Raw genomic sequence first — 20952 nt, 5'->3', positions numbered from 1 at the left:
ATGACTATTCAGGCTCCCTGGCACCAAATATTTTCATTCTGGGGGTCATTGACATGAAAATGTTTGAGAACCACAAGAGTACTCAAACAGTGACTCTCTCGGTTCATTGGTCATCATGGGATGCCCATCATGCCCCTATAGTGACGTGGGGCCTGCACCACCTGTGGCTGGTTGTGAGTCAGACATGGAGATCTAGCTGTGTCCCTGGCTGTCACTGTGCATTAGGACCGCTGCTCATCTAGCAGGCTCCATTACAAAACAGAGGTCATGGGAGAGACACAGCAAGATGGACTGATGACGACCCAAGTGGCTCTCCTCTAGGTAGGCAGTGACTAGGCAGTGGTTAAGAGAGGCTTCATTTAAATGCTTGTTTTCTGACAATTAAATCAGGCTTAAATGAAATAATAAATAAAGTGAGAGATAAGGGAGCAATAAGATGAAAGTGAGGGGGGGGGGGGGTTAAGAGATAGAGAAACCATGGCAAACCGAGAAATAGTGCTGCCTGATTTATACTTTGTCGAAATAGCCGATCTACAAGCTCCCAGGATGCGATGCGTTGAGAGCTTGTAGATAATGCCATTTTCATCATGACGGACAAAAAATTAAGCATAATAACATAATAACGTAACCTGTATAGGAGTCACAGTGGGAAAAACTGCATGCATGTGATTCAACCTTGCCTTGCATCAATGTTATCTGATATCTGTCAAGATGCGTGCGTGTGTCCCTGACTGTCTCTAAGCCACCTGGGAATGTTTGGGAGTCTCACTGCAATCAATTGAAAAAAAAGAAACGCTCCAGAGGGAGGAAACCGGTACACTTAGACTTCATCAATTTGCCAGAAACATGGAAGTCTTTGATCTTCCCTTTTCAAAGCCCGGCTTATATAATTAGTATGTTGTAACCTCGGTGTTGGCCGAGGCTTCAGGCAGCCGGCCCAGAATATATAACTGTTGTACAAGTGCTGATATTAACAGATATATAACATCTTGTTTTCCTTTCCATGCCTATTTTGGGCATACGTCATGTCAATTTGAAACTTTCTTTTCAGATTTTCTATTGTATTCTTTATAGCAGCTCACACTCTCACAGTAGATCTGTTATTTACACCATTTAAGAAGTATTTAGTGCTTATAGGTTCATCAGAGAGAAGAAACACAGGTGCCCACAGTATGTCCCTTGTCATGTGACAGGCAAGAAGAACATAATGCCTTGTTGGGTAAAAGCATCATCGAATTCCAGGTTTTCCAAGGACAACGTAGTAGATCACAATGCTTTTGCACTGAAGTGTGTGCCTAGTTTAGAACTGTACACTGGGATAATGCTCTATATCAAAGGCCCACGAAAGGGGCCACAAAACACTTTGAACGCATGAATGGCCTTCTATAACCTTCAATTCAAAATGTTATGAATTATGTTTTATTTTCTACAAGTTCACAGCACATCGCAACCTTTTACGTACTCATTTGTTGTTTTGCAGTAATACTAGAAACATTACGACAAAATAAAAGGAAAACTTTGACTGGAAAAGACTCGCTCACCGTATAGAAAAAGAAGTAAAACTCCTTAGACTGAGACTTAGAAAAATATATTTTATTTTATTTTATCATGCTGTGCTCATGGTGCTCTGTGCTCATGGTGCAATTTAAAAAGCAAACGTTTCGGTCCTCAAACCTTCGTCAGTGCTATGGTTTTTCACAGACAAAGAACTTGCTTTTACACAACTCCAAAACAATACAGCTCAGGTGCTGAGAATTACTAATTGGTGACAAAATAAAAGGAACACAACAGTTAAGTAAAGCCTAAATAACCAATTAATATATGGTCCAGGACACACTAAATTAGAATGTCACTACAAAATAAAACACAAGGAGACACATCCTGACACTAGACATCAGATACACATAGATCTGTTCAGTCTCTTAACCTCCATTACACCGATAAATAATTGCTCACTGCAGTCGTCGATGAAGTTACTGAATTTGTTAGTATCATGTCAGTATAATGCCAGTTTCATGTTAGTATCATGAGTTAGCATCATGTCAATATCAGGTACTATAGACGAATAACAGTTTAAGTCCAATTTTTATTCTGACCTAGTTGTCCTGACCCCATATCCATCATTTATACATTATGGATAATTATTGTGGAATTGAACTGTTATTCATCTATAGTACTCATTATTTTATGATGCACACGGCAGCACACTGTTGGCTAATTATCCAATATAGAGCTGAGAGACTAACCCTCATGCCCCACAACTATCACACTTTAACAGCTTTGAGATGCCATTTGATGTGCGATGCATTACTGAGTCATGTGCAAGAAACTCACATATGAGAGATAAAAGACATCTGGCTTTTCATTTTAGAAGCTCCTTTTGAATTCAGTGCTCCTGTGAAGTGGTAGAGTCTGTTTTATTATGCAGCTCTCCTGTGTTGATGCATAGGAGAATGTGTTGTTCATCAATGGTGAGAAATAGACACACATTAGACAGACATGCTCACAATAAGATATCACAACAATTGTTTTCACTAAAAGTCTTAAAAGTCAAGAGAACCCAATTAAACAAATGAGAAAAAGTAGGTGAACCTGGGCATCTAGATGGCACAGGGGTGGAATTCATGCCCACCACTGTGTGGAAACTTGGGTTTGAGTCCTCCACACAGTGCATCCGGTTTGGCCAGGTGTTCCAATGAACACAAGTGGCTGTTTTCGTGAGTGGGAAGCCTCAAAGTGTAGGAGTCAGCAGTGACGGCTGTACAGAACTGCTTCAACCCTGGTATGTTGGTGGGTCCTTCCACACCATTTCTACTGGATTCATGTCAGGACTTTGAAGATTCCAAAACATTTACATGATTTACTTGTTCCATCAATGATGATGTGGTCGGGATAATGCTCCCCTAACGAATACAGTGAATGCAGTGTCAGGCCTGACTCCTCATTCACCTGTTGGCCTCTTGCCGTAGTCACTTGCCCTAGCTTTGATGGCCTTGCAGAAAGGCCAAAAGACTAAAATCATAAATGTACACCTGCTGCTGAAAAAGATCTAAGTCACTATATGTGACTTAGAATTTGACTGAGGGACTGCCATTGGATTTTTTTTTAAATTTTGGTTTTTTATCATAGCTTCAAATTGACATATTGGTTGTTCAGTTTGACCCACCAGTTTTGGAGATATGACATATAGAGTAATGTGTTGCAGAAAACAGCAAGTTGAGAAAACAGGCTTGAAAGGTTCACTTCTGTGGACTCTAACATTACACCTAGCTACATGTTTAAGCATTTATTTCATATTTACATGTCGATTTCAGCTCTGACACTTATTTCAGAGATGCTCTAGTCTAGTATGTGAAGAGTCTGCCTGCCACAAACTAAAAAAGTTTTAGTTTGCACGATGGCAGGCTCTCAGTCAAATCTGGTCACATATGAAAGAGGGTTCAGTACTGGGAAATGGATGGTAGCTTCAGACATACTGAAGCTGACTGCTCAACTCGCTAGGGTTTCAGTAGGAATAGTATCTAAAGTGATATCTGCATTTTGATCTATGGGACAGATATCAGTTAAATAAGGTCATAAATTGTCGTTGGGAAGTGCACATCTGGTGACGTTCACACATTAGTGTGGCAAGGAAAAACAGAACAGCAACTCTTCTGGTGACAGAATGTCAAAGCAAGACGTGATCAGACTGTGTCAGCAAGAAAAGCCTGTCAAGAACTACGTACTGTAGAGACGATATTTAGTAGGGTTGTCTTGTGTGGCACATGAACCCTTGACATTACAAAGACAAATGCATATTTCATAGTTTATTTAAAAACCATAGACACTGGTCTATACAGAGATGTGGGGAAAAAAGTGATATGGTCAGATGAGTCATCCATCACTATATTCTCCACAAGTTGGCGAGTGTATGAGTGGTGGTGTACTGTACACAGTATAGAGTTGTTTCGATACTGATACTGATACCAGTATCAGAAAAGCTGCCGATACTGCCTAAAATGCTGGTATCGTATCGGTGAGTAAGCCAATCTATGCCATTCCCATACCACACCATTTATCACATATTTCATTTACAGTAATCAATTTATTTTCTATTTTGAATGCTTCAGTAGATATACATATGTATGTGGAATGAACTCCAAAACTCTTTAAAACTGAGCTCCCTGCCATCCTTCGGTCAGTTCAAAGGAATGCTCCAGAACATTTTCACCATGATTGCTCCTGCTTCAATTGATCTATTTTACTGATGGTTGTTCTGTATAAAGTTCCTTTGTAATTTATCCTGATTTATAATGTTGTTTGATGTATTGTTTTTTGACTGTATTTTGTGTATTGTAAACCTCAGCTACATTGAAAATGAGGGCTTGCCCTCAACTGTATTCCGAGTATAAATAACATATGATATACATGTATATGGTTCTCAAACCAATCGACCTGTGAGTAAATATATTTTTTGTCCCTGATTCCTACAATTCCTTACAATTATTTTTTGAGTGCTGCCCTGCCTGGCTGGCTGGCTGGCTGGGTCTGTCTGTCCGTCCGTCGGTCTGAGCATGGAAATAGCGTTATAGTGTTTGTTGACCACCAAGTGTCACTGTTGTGCAGCCTAACGCACGCACGCACACACATGCCAGGGAGGAGGGCTTATACAGTACAGTACTACAGCACACGAGTATAGTACAGCACCACTCAGTTGAGACGGGTCTGATTTTCAAACAATTTCCAAAAATAAAAATAAAGAATTCCATACAAAAGCAGACCTACTGTAAATCTAGCTATTCTTGCAGATCTGAATTTCACAACACTTTGCATTGTGATGCCTTGTGAGCTTGTAGATCGGCTATTTTCACTAGTGCCCTAGTAGACATCAAATGTCTCTTTTGGGTCTTGAGTTAAACAGTTTCAGAGCCACTGCATGCCCCTATAGAGGGAAGATTCACTGCAAAATTGCAAATCAATACAAATCAAATTATTCTGAATGATCACGTCACCTTCATCCATTGATCAAACACATCTGCTGATGACAATGCCCTCACATTCACAGGACACGAGTAGAGGCCACTGAATGAATGAAAATGGTATGAATCATACTATGGCCTTCACAATCACCAGATCTCTGAACACCTACTGGGAGATCTCGGACCGAGCTCGCTCTCGCACCACTATCGTCAAAACACCAAATAAGGTAATACATTTTGTTTACAATGGTGTTCCATCCCCCTCCACTACAGTTTCAGAGACAATCTACGTAGTGGTGAAAGAAGTACTACATGTGTTTACTTAAATAAAAGTATCAATACTGCAATATAGAAATTCTCCGTTACAAGTCCGGATTTCAAAATGTAGGCCTATGTGAGTAAAAGTATTGGCATCAAAATGTACTTAAAGTAAAAAGTACTCATTATGCTCTCTCTCTCTCTCTCTCTCTCTCATATAAAAAGAATGTGTATGTAACTATGTATGTACACGCACAAATAAACAAAACCCCACCAGATGGGGACATTGATCCCAGCTTACAGCAGTGCTTGCCATCAGCATGGCATACTGGCTTAATTACTAGTGTACACTCTCACCATAGCCTAATAACACACCGAGGTGTCAGATGGGAGCAGTAATTTTCTTTGATAGCACAAAGTGTAACTCCTTGTGCACGCTGTTGCCAACACAGCTGTGTTTCTTAAACACACTCATCCCTCAACAAAACAACTTTTACAGTTTTATGGTGGCTCACTGGCTAGACTTTATGGTATGCAGAAAGATGACATACAATGAGATATAAGGACATACCAGCCCCGCCTCCTTGGTAAGACGGTGGATGTACAGCAAAATACTAAGGGGGTAGAGAGAGAGAGAGAGAGAGAGAGAGACTTTGCACACACATGTACACTTGTGAATGCCATATACTGAGTTTTCACAACTAATGACCTAACATGCCGATACACTGAGGGGGGGTATTCTAGACAGATACTGTGGTGAAATGCATCAAATTGTATGGAAAAGACAATGTGAACATGAATGGAGGAAGCTGCCAGGTCACGATTAGGTGTAGGGTTAACCGGTTACAGGAGGCAGTCCACACTGAGTTTAGCTGTCACTTGAAATATATCTGGTGGTCAAAAGATTTTCAGAAATAAAAATAGTCGATTTGCGTCACGACTCAATCACGATGCAACATGCTGTGAGCTTGTACATCTGCTATTTTTGGAGACATTTATTTTAGGGCTTAAGTGGTTAGACAGCTTTTCAAACACCTGCTCCGTTGCTGAGACATACAGATCAATTGTTATGTCATGCCAGGAGCAACAGAGAGATTCATAGCTCAGATTTATATAGCGCCCTAAGTCGCTTTACATAAAAGAAAGGAAGGAACCAACTGACATGAATCCATATCACTGTATGTAATCTAGTATCTCTAGGAATTGAGCCACATTGAAATGGTATTTGTATTTTCTCAAAGTATTTTTTATCTTATTTCCCAGCCATATAATGTAAGAAAGAAAGCTGACAAGCTGCAAATGCGCATGGCCATAATGGAACAGCAGGGAGCCTGGCTGATGGATAGCTTGTTGTGGGCAGGCAGCCACTGTCTCTTAATCAAAAGGCAGGAGCAGAATATCTATGTGAGACCGAGAAGCCAAAGGAAAAACAAGTTTTGTAATGTTGGTGTGATCATGTGCTAGAGCTGTGACAGTTGGTGGGCTGAGATCTTAAACCCACGTGTACTGTAGGCTGTATAATTTCAGAGGAACGGTGGTGGTGAGTAGCTTCAGGACAGTCAGTGACAGCTAAATGAGCTGCTTTTTTGTCTCAGACACCACCACAGAGCATGATGTTAATGGGAGGTAGCCTGCAGGGATGAAAATGGACTATTAGTGTGTGGCTCACCTTCATCAGCTAGTGTTGTCTCACCCTCTTTGTTGTAGACCATCTGCAGGTCGCTGCTTCCCAAACAGTTAACAGAGTAAATATCGCCCTTTTTTCATTTCCTACATAAAAATTACAAAAGATGTAAAAAGGTTTAACCAAAAACAAATCACAACTTTTCAAACAATTTAAAACCAATCAGGCCAATCAGAAGAGGGCAGGTTTAGGGCCCTCTTCTGATTGGCCGCGCCAAAACCTGTCCTCTTCTGATTGGCCGGGCCACACGTTGCGGTGTCACAACGTGTTGAGTTTGTACATCGATTAAAGCCAGGGTCAAATTAGCCATTGGGTCGGTGGGGCCGCGGGCGGCCCAGTGGCCCTTGGCCCTCAGGGGCCCTTCAGGGAAACTGGGGACCTTCATTGGCTGTTGATCGTGTTAAATTTAGGTAAAAAAAAGATAATAAAACGGAAAAGAACTAAATTTCGCTGGTGAAAGCTATTCTTGCGTAGACAGATGTTTGAAGATCTCCAATCTTCTGGCCTGACCAGGCGGGACCACCTAGATAATGCAAACAAGCATCATCTAGAAAGCATCTGTAGTGCTATCCCCACAGAACAAGATCTATAAAGTTCATGAGTATCTATTAGCATATAATTGTAGCTCTGATGTCATGACATGAGTCTGGGAAAACAAGGCTCTCGCTGTGCTTGTAAAACACTCTGTCATTCTCATTCACTTCATCTTGTTAAATGTCAATTCTCAGCTGTTTTAATGGTCCTATATAGATCAGTGGGTGCCAGTGTTACAGTTCCCAATAAAGCCACCTAGTAAGCAAGAAATCAGTCTGTTTCAACCTCTGTGTGGTAAAGACAGACTGCCTTCCCCACTAATAGATTTTCAGCCTCACATGGTCAGCACCAAACAAGTTGAATGCAACATTGTATGCCAGCTTGAGTTTGAGGAGATAAATCATGACCACGTTTGCATTTTTTCCTTATATGTCAATTACTTCAGGTTGCAAATCACACACAGACAGCTCAGTTGAAACATACACTTATTGATTTAACTGTCCAAAGCTCATTGCTAAACAAACACATACTTCCTGTTATTGGTCTGATCCTTCTAAAAGAGTAACACAGGAGCAATTATGGGTTCAGAGTCTTGCTCAAGAACTTCGACACCAACTCTGGGGGAGCCCGGGATCGAACCGACGGCTGTTCTAACGCCCCACACATGACCACAGTGCTCCTTATAGGGTGTGTATGGTAACTATCTGGGACATACCACTTAACACTTAGCTTGTGAATGATGCGTTCTGTAAGGTTTGTAAAATGTTTACCTTATTATGCCTCTGATCATAAAGGCTCCTGCTGATATTTACCAGCCTTTTTGTAGCCTCCAGCAGTGGTTCTCAAAGTGTGGTCTAGGGGACCCCAGTGGTCCTTCGAGGGTTCCTTCCAAGGGGCTCCACTCTCAGAGTTATGGGGGTCCATGACCCTAAAATGCACACCAAACCAGGTGTCCTTGAAATTAAAAGGTTTGACAGACACTGGCCTAGATCTCATAGTGAGTTTCCTACAGTATGTCCCTGCCACTGACAGCAACATTTCTTGGCTTAGTGGAATAACCTCCAGTATTCTCCTCAAGCTGATGATGCATGAATTGTTGAATTGTTGTGACAGAAAAGGAGCAGCCAGGTAGAGAAATAAAAAGAAAGAGAAGAAAAGGCAGAGGGTGGAGGAAACATTTTCATCAATGCTGCATTTCTTTTTCTTCCTTTTTCTTTTTACAATAATTCAGAGAAGCTGATCATTCTTCTATGGATGAGCATGCACAAAAACAAGAGGTTGTAAGAACAATAATGTTATCTACCTCCAACAACAGTGGTACTTTTATACAACTTGGAAATGGAACATTATGCATAAAGAGTACTTTTATTTTTGGTACTTTATAAGCACATTTTGATGGCAATACTTTTTTACTCAAACAGTTATATGGTTACAAATGGAAGGTAGGTGTAGCTTTGTCTTTTTTTAATATATATTTTTTATCCCACGATTTTGTAACCCATTTTTCACCCCTGTGTCAATCATCTAATGTGATCCTGGGCTCTACACATCCTCCACCAACCTGGGGAGAGCAACGGACTTAACTCATGCTTCCTTCATGCTTGAGTTGCTCCTTTACACCTGACAGGGGGGAGTTTCCCTGGTTGGACGTAGCGCGTGGAAGGAACACGTTATTCCAACCAGTTCCTTTCCCCTCCATCAGGCGCCCCGGCTGGCCAGGGGGAGGTAGTTTAGAGACCAGGATTACTGCATGTTTTTGTGAGGGTACCTACCCTAGGGGACACAGGGAGAACATGCAAACTCCACACAGAAAGGCCCTTTCTCCAACCCCGCCTTCGGGTATGGGCACTGATGACACGGAGGAGGAAACACGCCGCCAGCACCCACAGCGCCCCGAGCGGGAATTGAACCCAGGACCTTCTAGCTGTGAGGCGACAGCACTACCAACTGTGCCACCGTGCCCCTGTAGCTTTGTCTTTTTTACAGGCTGTTATTCCAAAGTGGCTTTGGGACCAGGATGACTTAAAGGGATTGTGATGTGACATTAAAAAAAAGGTTTTGGAATTGTTCTTATTTTTTTTAGGTTTTCTAATCTCAATTGCACCCAAAAAACATGAACTTTTAACATTCAGTAGATTTTCTGTGATCTGGGGTTTTCTGGGTGCTCTGATTTGCCGGCAGTAAGTGACATCACTTACTGCAAATCCCATATATGTCAATGGGATTTGCCAGCAGATGTCACTGTTTCACTGTGTTGCCTGTTTTCATTGTAGCTCAAAAGTAGCTCCAAACCCCAAAGAAAACTTCAGACCACAGAAAATCCACTGAAAGTTCAAAATTCAGGTTTTTTGGGTGTAATTGAGGTCATAAAACCTAAAATAAAAAATGAAAATGAATGTCATAAAACCTTTAATTATACAACAAGCCACTCTGCTTTGTTTTATTAACTTAACTTCAGAGAGGTCAAATAAGGACAACCTCTGTTTAAATCTAAAAGGAAAGGATACAAGATAGAGCTAGGCTGATATTTTACCCATGGAATTTCGAAATGAATTAATAAATGATTAAATAATATGATAAATAAAAATCGATGCTTGTTTGCTACACAAAACACGGTATTCAGTGCAGTGCAGAGGCTGCATTGTCCTTTACTCTGACTTAGCTGCTTGGCCAGGATACATGACATAATTTCCTGTTTGACTGCATTGACTGCCGCTTCACTTCTGACCCAGGAAGGGAGGGCAGGCTCTTATATATGAGAGAGAGAGAGAGAGAGAGAGAGAGAGAGAGAGAGAGAGAGAGAGAGAGAGAGAGAGAGAGAGAGAGAGAGAGACACACACACACGAAAATTGTTATTCAAACTTGTTCAGGATAGAGACCTTGTCTAAAACATATCAATTTTGATGAACTGAATACATAGCACCACATTGGAAACAAGTCCCCTGGAATTCTTTTGTGTCCTCCTTTTACCCAAAATGTCTGACTGAACATTTCTGTCTAATAAAGTATTCAATCAAATAAATGAATTTATCCTTGAATACACTTTATAAACAGCCACTCCAATCCCACCCTTTCTAGCTTGTGAGGAAAGCCCATATGTTGTCCTTTAACCACTCATAGCCAATCTACAAGCTCAATGTGTTGCGTTGTGACATCTTGTGAGTTTGTAGATACGCAATTGTTTTACAGATCCCGATTTGGCCGAGATTGTCCCGGTTTCAAGGTGTCCCGAATTCCGACAAATATCTCTAAATCAAGGGTGGGCAACTTTGATGATGGAGAGGGCGACTATATTTCCACGTCTCATCTCCGTATTTTAACTTTTTTTTCCCTAATTAATGCCCTACTTGGTCATTCTGTCAGACAAAAGTAGCAAAAATACAAGTACAAAACACGTCGCTACAAATGTAGACTGGAGTAATTACAGCGGGTCATGTTTGCAATTGTAACAGATGAAATCAATAATATATCAGTATTCGAGTATTAACCTGCGGGCCGCATTAAGTGAAGGTGGGAGCCACATGTGACCGCCAGTTGCCCATGTACAGTATAAAGCAGATTTCAACATTCACTACCAAATAGTCCTGGTTTTCACCTCAAATACCTCTAACACTTGTTTTGAGTGCTTACATACTATAGAGTAGACGATTACCGGTATCATGTTCTGTTCTATTGAAAAGTACAGTCACTAGGCCTGCAAAGTGATGAAATAATTGGCCCACATCCTCATGAAAATACCAGGTGGGGAAGGGAAAAAAAGTCTCAAAGGGGGGGGGATTTAAAAAATCCTAACTAAAACAGCTGCATTGAAATGGATTACCCTGTAGCTGCTGACTGTGACCTCTCAGACCTTTTAAAGGGTGAGCTATTCTCACATAAACACTCACATGGTGGAAACTTTACCTGAAATAGAACAGAGCCTGGCTGGTGAGCAACAAGTTGAGGAAACCACACCGCAAGTAGGCTATCCAAGTGACCAGTTCACATAGTGTTAAACATAGTATTAACATACTCTAATCTACCATGTAGATGTAGATTTTCACAATCTGTGAGGAATTAGAAAATGTAAACAAATATAAATTGATTGAAAGTAGGGATGCAACATTGAAAGTGTTTAACTGTCTCATACAGATTTTCACAAAAATACTTACGGTTCTCCAATGATCATTAACAAAACTGAATATGTGGAACATAGCATATTTTTTAAACAAAAACAAAGAAAAGAAGAAATAAGTTGCATTTTGTAACACCATAACTTACAGCCTCAGCTTCTTTTACAGTTGACCTTGGCTTCCACCACCAAAGCAATTGGCTGCAAGTGTAGGAGGAAAAGGTTATCAGTGAAGAAAAGCATTTACTGTGCATCATTATGTGTGTTATGAGTTCATACCGCAGTACAGTGAGTTCACCATTTCCAAGTTAGGGCTTCATTCTACGCGATAGTCATAATGTAAAATTAAGCTGTAAAATAAAGGGGCAGGAATACATGCAGGGCATAATCACAGCTATTTTATTACTCAAAATAAAACCCCATACATATGTATGATAATTAATATGATCTACAACAGCTGGCAGCATGGCTGCTTGATCAGTTTTCATATAGAGCTGATTTCACTCATCATCAAAACTTGAGGTCTCTGTGTTTAATTCAAATTCAAATCTATCCACGTTATCGTAAAAGTCATAAATATAATTTATAGAACACATTTACACAACTATAATATATTCCACGTGTCATTTGTACATAATGTACATCTATAACCTAGCCTGAGTCTTGGAGTTGCTGTTACCCAGGTGAGTTCTGAAGAACACCTGGATCTTTTCCCAGAGCTGGACCTCGGCAGCCGCATGCGACTTGGGCTCGCCCCCCCAGAGCGTGGGGGCGCCCGCCACACCGTGGAAGCTGGAGGGGCAGTAGGGCCCGTAGGGTGGCTCCAGGTAATGTCCTGAGCCCGGATAACACACACTCTCATAGTTGGCCTTCCCGTGACGCCTCAGTCTCTCCGCCATTTCCTCCACGTATCCGCGGCTGTCCCAGTTGAGGTCGTCGTCAGAGGCCACAAAAAGGAAGCGCCCCGCGGCTCGCTCTATGGGGATCAGGCACGCCCTGTTTTCCTCCGCCAGGGGGTCGTGTAGGCAGTACTTGATGTTGAAGGCCCCCGTCTCGGTGGGTATGGCCTTGCACATGTCATGCAGCAAGGCAGGGTGGATCAGGCGCTTTTGGTTGTAGAGGGGGATGGCCACGTTGGCACTGCATCCGTTGATCCACACGGTGGCCTTGACGTCAGACAGGTACGTGGCGATGGACAGCGCCAGGTCTCCGCTCTTTGAGAGGGAGATTACGCCAACTCCACCGCTGTCCACCTGCCAGGGGACACAGTGTACATTAGAACGTACCAGTTCTCATCTGGGAAAGGATGATCAGGCAATAATGAAAATGTAGTTCATAATTATGAGATCAATCATTATTTAAGGCTGATTTATACTTGGTTGCGTGCCATGTTGCACAGCAACAATAGCAATAGCATATCTACAAGCTCGAGCTTGTAGATATGAGATATTTGCACTGTATAAACCCGATTAGATTGCTCCGTTTGATCGATGTTTACCGTTTTTTGGACATTTCGCAGAAGATACAGTAACAGGCAATTAATCACTTGATCCCTAGCATATTCTGGGCATTTCAAAATAGGAGAACATTCTGGCAAAATAGCCGATGTACATGTACAAGCTTTAGGTACAGCGCTTGTAGGTCTTGTTGCAAAATATTTTGAGCTTTAAGATTGGCTATATTCTGTGAAGAGAGTTGAACTTGTAGGGGGGGGAAAAGGAGGGAGCCTAGGATAGATCCCTGGGGGTCTACAGGCAATACTGTACAGTTTAAGTGGTTAATTGTACTGGAAATTGCCCAGGAGAGAATAATAGATGTAACTGTATGAATAGGTGTTGAGGGCCAGAATTCTTCAAAGCATTCACAGTATCTCACTCAAGCCATATCAAAAGTGAAAATGACCTTGGGCAGTGTTGTTAAAAACTGTATGGCTTCCTCAAAATAGTCCAGGTGGATCTCTTTCACTCGTTTTGGCTGGTCCTCATATCCGTATATGGCGAGAGCCAGGACCACAAAGCCTCGGTTGGCCAGCAGACAGGCTCTCCTCTCAGACAGACCACCTCCAAAAGTGTACAAGTCTAGTACCGCAGGGAAAGGACCTTCACCTAGAAGGAAAAAATAACAATGTTATTTACATAAGCACAATACCAGTAAGACGGACATGGTGCAAGCAAGGCAAAAGAAAGCCTAAAAATATATATATAAAAAAGAAGAAAAAATTAGTAAAGTTGTCACGTGGCGAAAAAGTGTGGCCTCTAACCAATGAAAAGATGTGGCCGTGGCCGTGGCCATCAGTCAATGAAAAGATGTGGCCAGCACAGCCCCTCCCCCTTCTGCCTCCTGGGATCATCTCATCTCCCTCTCGCACTCCGCAGGAGAAGGAAAAACCCGGAAGGAGAGGAATTGTCGCCTCACGATGTTGCTTATTCCTTCTAAATCTCTGTATATAAAATATAGGTCCAACAGCGAATCTCTTAGTTACATCAACATTGTTCCTCCACAATAGTTGTTTTTTGCCTAAGTAAAACGATTAGACTGTTCGCAACTTCACATTGGCTATTTCGCTACTGCACACACACACACGCACACGCACGCCTGTAAGCCACCCCCCCCCCCCACACACACAACACTACCCCCTCCCCGTGTCCCACACACACACACACACGCGCGCCGAGAAAACGTGCCAGCAGACTCGCTGATTTAATCTTAGAGTAAGGATTTAATGGCTAACAGACTCAGTGACTGTACTCGCGGACTCCCACGCATACTACCGCGGACCCCCTCCGCCCCGCGCCGAAGATCACACACGGCAAGAGTTCACCAACATGCGATCCACACACCCGATACATAATAGGCAGCGGCTACATAATTTGTTTTTTTATTCCAATTCATTTTGACGTGCAGTGTCTCTCGGAGTCTCTCTCTCTCTCTCTCTCGCCACGCAACACACACAGTTATTGGGCTAATATAGGCTACCAATACAGGACGTTATAATGTTCAGTTTCATTAAATAACTGTCTTTCTCCGCACGCGCACGCACGCACACAACATTAATCAAGTGAAATGCGTAACGCCAATATTGGGCTAATATAGGCTACCAATATGTGGGTATAGCCTACAGGGATTTACCGACGGAATGAATATATATATATATATATATAATCATCTATACCAGGGGTGCCCACACTTTCTTTAACTTGAGAGCAACTTTCAAAACGACCAGCTCAACATACCCACCAAATAAAACTATCATCCCATTGCTGAAAATAGTTACAAAATGTAATTGAGGGGCCTTTCATAGGCTACATATAAGACAAACGCACATGGAATGGGAAATAGAGGGGGAAAAATGGAAATGATAGGGTTTTATTTTTGTTGGTATTTCACTTTGCTACTGATGATTGTAAGCAACAACAAGTATTGCATTGTGTGTTTGAGCTGACAGGCCCTTTTTGATGTCAATCAATCAAGTCATCTCAGGTCATCTAAAGAAAAAAATAGTTAATAGTTAATAGTTAATAAAAATAGTTTTTATTATTAAAATGATATATATTTTTAGGGCCATGTCATGTGGTCTACCTGCAAAGCCATTGTGATCTATCCTGGTAGATCGTGATCTACCTTTTAGGCACCGCTTAACGTCAGATCAGGGGTTTTGTCGGCCAGCGCCAAAAATGCTCCCCGACAGCATAATCGGAGCAAATACCGGGCAGTGTGTATGAGCCATAACGTGTTGACTACACTACACTACACTAATAAGGACACATAATAATAACTAATAACCCATCCGTTACTACATGTGGAGTCAACTCCCGCAAATTTCTTCTTCCCATAGTGCGCGGCAACATAACTCTGGGATGAGCGGCCGCGAAATTCTAGTATATATATATATATATATATATATATATACACATACACATACACACACACAATATTGGCGGATCCGATATATCATGAGAGAGAGGTGCATAGGCGGCGGGTGCGTTTTACCTTTGGGTAGGCTATAGAATTGCGTTGGGGGGGGATTCTCGCGGCCGAGCGGAGCGAGGCCGCCGCCGCGGATTTATTTATTTCCCAGATGGTCTAAAAATGAGTTATTTAGCATACTTTTACCAATGAATTAGCCTATACATAGACAACGACTTTTGGAAGTCTTTTTCTCAAGTCTCGAGTCAGTCAGTCAGTGACAGTGTAGATTACCCGGCGGTGTTGGCGTGTTGCTGCCCCTCCGGGAGTCGCGGCTCATGGCTCTCCACAGACGGCACAGAGACAGCAGTCACTCCGCTGAACGTGCCAGTGTTGCTGCAGTGGTGTGAACTGTGAACCGTGCGGGCACTGGCGCTGCTGAGTTCTGACACCTTCTATAATGCTGCGCACATATATTATATATATAAAAAAAATACCCAGCATAATTTTTGGGAAGGCTAAGCCTTCCCTAGCCTTACGCACCCGCCGCCTATGGAGAGGTGGTCACTAACCAGGAGGAGTAAAGAGGATTCCACGTATACTCTTCCCCGTAACGGGAACGCGACTCATGCCGTCATCAAGCAGGTGTCTCTCATTGGTCACTTCTGCCAACACCCTGCCGTCCCCCTCCCCGTCGTGGACCGAGAACTTGATGTGATGTGGATTCCGGGCGTCGCTCTTGAAGAACTTGACGTGCGGGGCGTCGGCTCTCAGCGACCACAGCAGGCCCATGGGCTCCACGCCGCTGTAGCTGCCCCCCAGCGAGGAGTGCCTCTCCAGGTCCACCTCCCCGTCCTCATCGGCCCTGTAGGTGGGGATGGGACGATAATCGTTGTTATCGTTTATCGTGAAAAGATATCGTATCGCAGATACTTTAATATATCGTGAAATTGTCCTCCGTCAGAGACACACTAGGATGAATTAGCTTTTGTTGAGCTGCAAATTCAGACAGTACAAATTCAGTAATTCTCATATGGTGGGTCCATCCCCACCTGTAGGTGGCTGAGGAGCAGAAGGACACGCCCTTGTCATCCGTGGACCTGGCCCTCATGGTGACCAGCTGCTTGGACCTCAGGCCGGACACGGTCACTCTGACGGGCTCGTCGAACAGGCACTTGATGCGTGGAAGGAGCTTCAGTCTGACCTGCGAGCACATCCTGGCCTGTTACAGACAGACAGAAAGGGCACAGGATTGTTTTAAAAGTCTAATTCAAAACACATTCACAAGTTAATGGCAAATGGCTCTTCCAGTAAATTGAAATGCTAGTAAAATTCAACCCTCTTCAAATATTACAGTTGTGCCGTAGGCTATGCAATATTAATTAATAGTCCTGGCTCTTTTGTGAGCATTTTGCAAATTTGAATGCATTATTTAATGTTGGGGCAATTCAAGCATACAGTAGGTCTATCAACTTCATTCAAGAACCTGCGTAAACCTTGTTGAAAGTCATTCATTCTGACTTTAACTTGTGTCAGTTATTACAATTTACAATTTACAATTTAGGCATTTAGCAGACGCTCTTAATCCAGAGCGATTTACAATAATCAAGAACAAAAGCATGGGAATACATCACAAAAGCATTTATCATAAAACATGCGTAAGCTAAGAAAGTAACAGTGGAATATCTATATTATGAGACTATACATATAAACTATATATATATACTACTATGCTATACATATGTACTATGGCGTGCTATGACTATATACAATGCAATTATAGTGCCGTCTACATAACATGCTATAAGTCTGTATCAGATGCTATCTAAGTCTACAGAAATGCTATCTAAGGGGGTAGGGTAAGTGCTATGGGCCATGATGGAGTCTAAAAAGGTGGGTTTTCAGACTACGGCGGAAGATTGGGAGTGATGCTGCAGTTCTGACTGCAATGGGAAGTGCATTCCACAGTTTTGGAGCCAGAAGGGAGAAGAGTTTGGGACGTGTGGAGCGTTGTCCCGGCGTTTTTAGTGAGGGTACTTCCAGCTTCCCTGCGTTGGCTGATCTGAGTGCGCGGGAGGGTTTGTAGGGTTCAATCATACTTGCAAGATATGGGGGAGCCATACCTTTGGTTGCCTTGAATGCCAGCATCAGAGTTTTGTATTCTGTGCGGGCAGCGACCGGGAGCCAGTGGAGGGAGCGGAGCAGGGGGGAGACATGTGAGAATTTTGGCTGGTTGAAGACCAAGCGAGGATCAGCTGGAGAGGCTTAAGTGCACATGCTGGTAGGCCAGTAAGGAGGGAGTTACAATAGTCGAGTTTTGACAAGACTGTTGTCTGGATTAGGAGCTGGGCTGATTCCTGGGTGGTTATTACTGGGAATATAGCCATGCATCTGTATTGCACTTCTGGCTAGATGCCACTCTTCATCTCATTGTCAAAGTATTTGTATACTCAGTGACAATAGTGACAATAAATTGAATCTAATCTTTTTTTTCTTTTTGAATATAATTTTAATCTAATCTAATCTAAATATAGCAGTTCCACACATAGCAGAGAACTCTGTATCCTTGAACTATATTATATTTACAATCAGGGCAGAGAGACATAAAATGAGACACTACAAACAATTTGTTAGCTCTTTTTTGAGGGGCGCTAGAGATTTTTGTCCTAACACAAACTTGACAATGAATGTTGAATTTACGTCATATGTGTCTGAGCTAATCGACATGTTACCCCATGATAATGTATACGATGATAAGAGCGAGCAAATAGGCTATTTTCATCCTACACATCCTATTAAATTCCCATTGACAATGAATGGAGAATTTATGTCATACCGGTATGTGTTGTACGACGATAAGAGCGCCCCTCACTTCACACGGGTGTGATTTTTTATACAGCTTTGCCAATCTGCCATTGACAATGAAAGTTGAAATTAGGTCATATATGACGTAGATTTGTGGCAACACAAACATTAAATGCCATTGACAATAAAGGGAAAATGTACGTCATATGTAGACGAGCAAATCGGCTAACCAATAACATAAATGCAGTTGTTCATGAGATGATGTATGATGATGTCTAATGATAAGAACGCCCCTCACTTCCCACAGGTGTGATTTTCTTCTAAAAAGCAGGTAAAGTAGTGTGCTTTGAACTTTGAAGCAACAAATAGCCAACAGCATGCTCAGGTAAAACAGCGAAGCCTATTTGGTCAATATTATTATGTGTTGTTGAGACACAAAACCACCACTCAATGTATATAGACTATACTCAATCTCACCAATAGCTAGCCCCTTTCGGGACCCTACATAAAGCTTTTCTGAAATTTTGATCGAACAAAATGTCAGAAACTTCAGTACCATTGGGTTCTGCTTGGAGGGCTAACCAATAGCTAGCTCTGGTCCATAGCCTTCTTACTGCAGGGCAGAATAGGCAGAATCATACTTACTGCAGGGCAGAATCATAGAAGCAGTAGGCTATGGGTATGGACCAGAGCTAACCAATAGCTAAAGCAAGCCCTGCCCAAAACGTTGACCATGTGATGCACTGCGCTTGTGTAAAACCATGTAAAACTACTACAAGACATGTCGTTACCATAGGTCGTGATTCGTGCAACTTTTCTTTTTTTAATCGGCGAAGTTTTGGCCACTTATCGGTCCAATGGAGATGGATCAAAAGTCGATCTATAGTGGCGATAATTGGTGACCTGTTTAGCGTCTATAAACATAGCCTACGATCCTAATGATCTTTATTCCTAATTAATCTCTGTCAGTGTTGCATGGAACTCATTTTAGTTGTGGCTGGCTAACTGCAGGTCACATTAACTTTACGCAATTCTTCATCAACAACCGCAGTTAAGTTTGTAGTTTAAATACAATTATAAATTTGTGATAGTTGCATTTATACTCACCGAAAGTTGTAAGCAGGCAGAAACTCTGTTACTGCAGACGCAGAGTACAAGGTTTATTCAAGGTTTATCAACAAACCCTTTCGACAAAGAAGCATTATGGGTACTGTAGTTCCAAATTGTAGTCTATAGTACTTGCCATAATTATGTGGAGCAAGTGCAGAAGAAATAAATACATAATAATAATAATAAAACAATGTATTCTACTGTCCTCGCCATTACAAACATGATAGGGTAATTTCATTGATTTTTAATTGTTTTATAAAATAGACTAGAGTGGGAGTGCTTTCACCCTTTTATTTCTTCAAATCAAACTATCATGAACACAACAGGTTAGACACAGGTAAACAAGTTCACACGTTGTGAGCTTGTAGATCAGCTATTTTCACTAGGCTATCTGTCATGCAACAAATTAATTTATATAAAAGTGGTTCATACGGTACATTAACAAAATACATGTAAGCAGAGGTGGGGGTCACACACACACACACACACACACACACACACACACACACACACACACACACACACACACACACACAGTACCTGCGGTGGGCACCGGTACACAGGAAAGAGCTGCCTTGCTGAGCAGACATACAGGAAAAGCTGTGGATCAGATAAGGCTAAAAGCTAAAGGTACACACTACACACCTAGAATACCAATGCTCTGCCTAGCTGCTACCAGGCATCAACAACTACTGGAGTGGAATGAATGGTGCTGGACATGTAATAAGACTCTTTATCTTGAATTGTACATTTCCATACATCCATCAATAACTGAACGGAGAAACAAAAGTACAGATGTTTCCAACAGGTCAGGAGTGGCCTGCATGATACAACCTTTTGTTGGCTTTGGTCCCCCAAAGGTCTATACTCTTTTAAAGAAAGAAAAACAGGTGCGCTTCCTTTGGAAACTGCCCTTGGTTGAGACCTAACAATAAACCTATTCCTAATCTTAACCTCAGTAAAACAAATACAAAAATGCAAGAACCACTGGGGCGAGAGGTCCACTGAAACAATGGGGGCAGAAAAGGACACTAGGGTTCATGTGGTTAAGCAATTAAAATCCTATCATGCTCTGTATAACAATGTAAGAAGGCCCTGTTGACCTCGATTTTAGATCAAGATGGCAAGGCAAGTTTATAATGCACATCTTCTAGTGGAGCAAAAACATAAGCTCTGGGCAACAGAAATGTGGAAAAATTTGATATATTTGTCAGATGAGTTAACCTTACCCTGTACCATAATTTTCCACAAGTGGGCAAGTGCATGTGGGCATTTTTCTTGAGTCCACTTTGAGAGGGCAAGCAAGGTCACTGCAAAATCAATACAAATGTACTCTGAGTGATCACCTACCTTTAGGCCTATTTCTAATCCTTAAGAGTAAAGTTCCAGACTTGTAGAATCTATGACGAAACTGTTCTGGCTAGTGGTGGCCCAACACTTTACTAAAACTTTATGTTGTTGCTTTGTATCTAGTTGTGTCTGGTTGTATATAGCTAGCAAGGCTGATTTATACAATGTCTTGCTTGCTGTTATCAGACAGTATTAATCCTTATAGAAACGGAACAACAAAACCAGTTCTATCGTCT

The 20952-nt window shown here is 41.9% G+C and overlaps 1 protein-coding gene across 1 annotated transcript; it reads right to left on the bottom strand.

The window, feature by feature from the left end:
- Positions 1-8841: 8841 nt before the first annotated feature.
- On the bottom strand, positions 8842-19436 carry LOC310870999 (acyl-coenzyme A thioesterase 1-like). Its single transcript, XM_083782426.1, has 8 exons — positions 19364-19436; positions 16504-16673; positions 16024-16316; positions 13448-13650; positions 12225-12798; positions 11695-11746; positions 11338-11480; positions 8842-10182 (listed from the first exon to the last, which is right to left on the bottom strand). Exons 2-6 carry the CDS (start codon positions 16665-16667, stop codon positions 11709-11711), a joined length of 1272 nt encoding a protein of 423 aa, XP_083638552.1. The 5' UTR covers positions 16668-16673; positions 19364-19436; the 3' UTR covers positions 8842-10182; positions 11338-11480; positions 11695-11708.
- Positions 19437-20952: the final 1516 nt, after the last annotated feature.

Source organism: Protomyctophum parallelum (genome assembly GCF_964188405.1).
Source record: "Protomyctophum parallelum genome assembly, chromosome: 14".
Taxonomy (NCBI): Eukaryota; Metazoa; Chordata; class Actinopteri; order Myctophiformes; family Myctophidae; genus Protomyctophum; species Protomyctophum parallelum.
Note: the sequence above shows the minus strand (reverse complement) of the source record. Positions and strands in the feature narration are given on the sequence as shown.

Bases quoted from the DNA above. Each gene is read 5' to 3' on its own strand.
- LOC310870999 (XM_083782426.1), bottom strand. From the start codon at position 16,667: ATGTGCTCGCAGGTCAGACTGAAGCTCCTTCCACGCATCAAGTGCCTG. The intron at 16,317-16,503 runs GTGGGGATGGAC...CCCCACCTACAG, and splicing joins TGCTCCTCAGCCACCTACAG to GGCCGATGAGGACGGGGAGG. The intron at 12,799-13,447 runs GTCATTTTCACT...GTCCCCTGGCAG, and splicing joins TTTTAACAACACTGCCCAAG to GTGGACAGCGGTGGAGTTGG.